Source organism: Macrotis lagotis, chromosome 5, assembly GCF_037893015.1.
Source record: "Macrotis lagotis isolate mMagLag1 chromosome 5, bilby.v1.9.chrom.fasta, whole genome shotgun sequence".
In the NCBI taxonomy this organism is placed as follows: domain Eukaryota; kingdom Metazoa; phylum Chordata; class Mammalia; order Peramelemorphia; family Peramelidae; genus Macrotis; species Macrotis lagotis.
Genome location: NC_133662.1, coordinates 265910641 through 265915718, shown reverse-complemented (window position 1 = coordinate 265915718; position 5078 = coordinate 265910641). Strand labels below are relative to the sequence as shown.

General features: G+C 34.5%; 1 protein-coding gene across 1 annotated transcript; it reads left to right on the top strand.

The window, feature by feature from the left end:
- Positions 1-362: 362 nt before the first annotated feature.
- On the top strand, positions 363-4577 carry LOC141489559 (taste receptor type 2 member 7-like). The gene is made up of 2 exons (XM_074190121.1): positions 363-1252; positions 4523-4577. The coding sequence occupies exons 1-2, from the start codon at positions 363-365 to the stop codon at positions 4575-4577; spliced, it is 945 nt and encodes a 314-aa protein (XP_074046222.1).
- The last annotated feature ends 501 nt before the right edge of the window (positions 4578-5078 follow it).

Sequence of the window (5078 nt, the reverse complement as noted above, 5' to 3'; positions counted from 1 at the left end):
CAATGCCTAGCTCAGACATTTGAACCCAAATTAGGCTGAGGCACAAAGAAGAAAACACTGAAAGACAACCTCTGCTCTATTTGCATCCTAACAAATAAATCTGGAGATCATCTCACAGAAAAAAGCAGAACTGCCTCATAGATGCACTGTTTACATCAGATAGAATTAACTGAGTGATCCTAATGAAATAGTTGATCAGAGTTCTATATTTTGGGGGCATAAACCAAAAGATTTCAGTCAATACAAAGAAAAGAACATATTTTCAAGTGTAAGGCATATGCCTAGCATTCTGTAGACATTTTGGTTGCAAATCAAAGAGCTGTTGCAGTCATCTTAGAAGCTGTAGTGCTCTCTTCACCAACATGCAAAGTCACGGAGAGGAAATTCTTTTGGTTCTGTTAGTTGTGGCGTTTCTAATAGGCATCCTAGGGAATGGCTTTGTGCTTCTGGTGAACTTCTTTGATTGGGTCAAGAATAAGAAGCTATCAACAGTTGATCTCATCCTGGTTGTCCTGGCTCTCTCTAGAATGAATTTGTTGTGCATAATGGTATTGAAGAGCTTTCTAGTCATATTGTTTTTGGATAGATTCACTGGGACTCAAAGGAAAATTCTGGATGTTTTGTGGATAATTTCCCATTTTACAAATTTATGGTTTACCACCTCCCTCAGTATTTTTTATTTCCTGAGGATTGCCAACTTCTCCCATCCCTTCTTCTTCTGGCTGAAGTGGAGAATCAAGCAAGTGATCAACATATTTTTGGTGGGACCCTTATTCGTCTCCCTGTTCTTTGAACTCTTATTTTTGGAGAAAGTTTACTACATTAGAAGTCTTAGCAGGGGAGAATGTGAGAGAAATGAATCTCAAGAGATCCAAGTGATTAGAAATCAATACTTTATTGAAAAGATTGGCATCAATTCTCTCAACATCCCTCCATTCTTACTATCGACTTTGTCTGGCTTCCTGCTACTGCTCTCCTTGTGGAAGCACACCCAGCAGATGCAGCTGCAGCTCAAGTCCTCCAGAGACCCCAGCACAGAAGCCCACATTCGAGCAATGAAAGCCACGTTCTCCTTCCTCATCCTCTTCCTACTCTATTATGTGGGCATCTATATCACCTACAAAAGCTTCTTGGTGACAAATTCTATTTTTGGTGTGACAGTGATGTCCCTTTATCCTATGGGACACACACTGATACTGATACTATGGAACAGCAGACTGAGAATTACTGCCCTACTGGTATGGGGGCAGATGACATACTATCTGAGGGGCATTCTGGGAAGATGGTAGAGTAGGTCAGAAATTACTAGGCTCACCAGATGTCCTCCACAAACAGAAAATTGCCATGAAATGAAAAGAAAGGGATAAAGCAGTTGTTCTCCTAAGACATCTCCAGAAGACTTCAGAGTAGATTCCAGGGACTGAGGTTTGAGCTGTATGAAATGTAAACACTTCCACTGAATCAACAAACAATATGTCTTTTTAATTTTTTCTTATTTCTGGAAATGGAGTTAAGTGGCTTGCCCAATGTCACACAGCTAGGCAGTTATTAAATTTCTGAGACCAGATTTAAACTCAGGTGCTCCTGACTCCAGGGATGGTGCTCTATCTACTGCACCACCTGGCTTCCCCAAACAATAAACCTTGAGAGAAGTAGATGAGATCTCAAGACATTTTACTTCAAAAACTTTTATTTAATGAAATTTTATCTCACAAACTTTCATTTTAAGAACAGTAGATCTAAGAGTGGGAAGGGTGAAGTATTCTCTGTTCTTTCTGGGATCTGGCTCTATTGGTACTGACCAAACATGAACCCCAGCTATGGTTGTAGATGAGGAAGAGCGACCATAAGTCTGCTGAGTGTGGTGCTACAAGAAGAGAGAACATTTGAGGCCAGTGTGACTGGGGCTTTGAGGAGAAAGAGAAGAGTCCTTGAGGGTCAAGCCCTTTACATATTTCAAGAAATAACAGTAAAAAGGAATCAAGATCTATGGCAACATTTTCTACAATTTGATATTAAGCTGCTTAAAATCAAATTAGACAAATTAAAAATAAAAATGAGTAAGCAAAGGAAAAAACTCAACCATTCATATCTACTTGGGTGCAAAAAGAAGATCTGGGTTCATATTCAGAGGAAGACTGTACACTAAAACAAAAAGCCACTTCTACCCTAAAGTGATCACAAAACTTAAAAAGAAATTCTAAAATCAAATAAGATGGAACAAGGAAAAAGTTATGGGGGAAAGGCAATTCAAGAAAATTATCAAAATGAAGCTAATCAACTGGAAAAATAGATATAAAATTATAAGGAAGAAAATAAAGGGAATTAAAAAATCAAATAAGAGAACAAGGAAAGATTAGACAAAAATAAAAACAACCCAAGAAAATTATGAAAAGAAAGTTAAGCATTCATAAAAGGAAACACAAAATCTTAAGGAAGAAAATGACTCTTTGAAAACTTGAACTAAGCAAGCAGAATCAAATCTCATTATTATATCAAATGAAACTAGAAAAAATAAAAGAAAATCTAAAATATTTCATTAGAAAAACAACTCATCTGGGGGCAGCTAGGTGCCCTAGAAGCACTGGTCCTGGAGTCAAGAGGACCTGAGTTCAAATCCTGTCTTAGATACTTACTAATTACCTAGCTGTGTGACCTTGGGCAGGTCACTTAACTCTATTGCTTTACAAGAAGGCAAGAAGGAAGGATGAAAAGGAAGAAAGAAAGGAAGGAAGGAAGAAAGAAAGAAAAACAAACATATTTAGGACAAATAATCTGAGAACTGTTGTGAATACAAAAAGGAATCTGGATGCAATATTACAAGAAATTTTCAAGGAAAATTGCCCTGAAGTTCTAGAACATGAAAGTAAAGTAGAAATTTTTTTAAAAATCCAAAAACCATCACCTGAAAAAAGATCCTAGGAGGAAAAGTTATGGTTATGTCATAACCAAGTCTTGACATCCCCAGGTTAAAGAGAAAATATTGCAAGCAACAAGAAATAATTTAAATACAGTGAAAATAAAATTAGGATTTCCAATTTCTGAAGCCCTAGTAGCTTCTGCACTAAAGATTTTAGGTCTTAGAACTTTGTATTTCAAAGAGCAAAGGGGCTGGGGCTGTATCTAAGAATAACTTGTCCCACAAAATTGAGTACAATCCTGAATGAAAAGAATGGATATTTGAAGAAATAATAGAATTTCAGGTATTTGTAACAAAAGATCTGATTGCAAAAGAACATTTGATATTAAAGATTCAGAAGAATTTTCAGGAAATCACTAAAGACTAATTATAAGGCACTGATACAGCTTTAATTGCCTACTTATGATATATGAAAATGTTATTTACTATCTTAAAACTGTTGTCATTACTAAGTTACTTTGAAAGAAAAGTTGTAGCTGAGTTGTGTATGATGGGAAGATTCTAAAAACAAAACTGGGCTGGAAATGGTAAAAAGAAGCAATTATCTCATAAAAGTGGTATGTGTGAAAGTTAAGAATTGATATTAGAGGAAATAGATGGGCTTGGAGGGTTGGTAATAGTGAAACCTTACTTTCATCTGGGTTGAAGAGGAAACAAAGCAGACATCTGAAGAGATTTAGAAATCTTATGAATTTCAAAAGAGGTGAGAAAAGTAGAGTATGGAGCAGGGAAGGGGCTTTTAAAAGGGTTAAAATAAGATTGTGAGGGTGAGGAGAGAAGATGAAGGAATTCTAGAGGGATGGCTGTATTAAAAAAAATAAAGAGGTAAGGGGAAAGATAAAGCAATGGGCATGGGGTAAAAAGAAAAGCTGAGAAATAAAATGGTGAGTAAAATTAAGATGGAAGGAAATTCACAAATAATAATTAGAACTTCTCAAATCTATAGAAATATGAATCATTTCCCCAATTATAAATGGTCAAAGGATGGAAATAGACAGGTTTTCAATGATAAAATCTAAACTATAATAATGATAAAATCTAGAGAAATGCAGATTCAAACAGCATTGAGATTTTTTACTCCTATCAGATTAGCTAAAATGATAGAAGAAGAAAGTGACAAATGTTGAAGAGGATGTGGAAAAAATGGGACACTCATTCATTATCTCTCTTGAATTATAAAATGATTTAAATATTTTGGAGAGCAATCTGGAATTAGGCTCCAATAGTTATTAAAATATCTATGACCTTTAGATACAGAAATAGCAAAATTGTTTAAGAATGTTATTTTGTCTATTATAAATACCCAAACTAATCATAAAGAATATATGAAGAAAGATGCTGTCTGCATCTAAGGAAGAACTGATCAATAGAATCATGTATAGAATAATTTTACATAATTTCTAAATACACATACATACATATATACATCTATGTATAATTAGTGGTAAGCATTTTTCCATAATAATTTTGTTTTTTATTTGAAAGGAATGCCATCTTATGTGAAGTAAATTTAGGTTTTATTGTACAATTATCTTTTTCATTGTATTGTTATGGAAATGATTGTTTTATTCCATAAATTGAAAATAATATTTTTTTAAAAAAGAAATGCTTTCTGAAATTAAATAAATCTCAAATCTCTAAGAATGCTTGTGAATGAGTTTTCATTTTTTTTTAGGTTTTTGTAAGGCAAATGGGGTTAAGTGGCTTGCCCAAGGCCACACAGCTAAGTAATTATTAAGTGTCTGAGACCGGGAGCTTTCATTTTTTTAAGAGAGAAAAAGTGGCATGTAATTCTTTCGTTCCCACATTCTTTTCATTCAATGGCCTTTCCAATACTAACTGTGCAACAATTCAGTTCAGAGTATTTGACTTTGAATCACTAGCATTTAGGTGAAAATCTCATCTCTCACAATTATTGGCTATGGGGTCCTCTATAAGACACTTAAAATCTCTGAGATTCAGTTGCTTCATCTGTACAAAAGGAGTAATAATAGTAAAGGTTGTTATAAAAATTATAACATATAACCATTGACCTAAGGATCTGGAACCAGATTGAATCTTTTGGACTAATTAGAAAATGAACAGTTTCTCATTTCATCATGCTTCTCCCATTATTTCCTCCAGAAAAATTCCCAACATACTCTTGATAAGGGTCCCA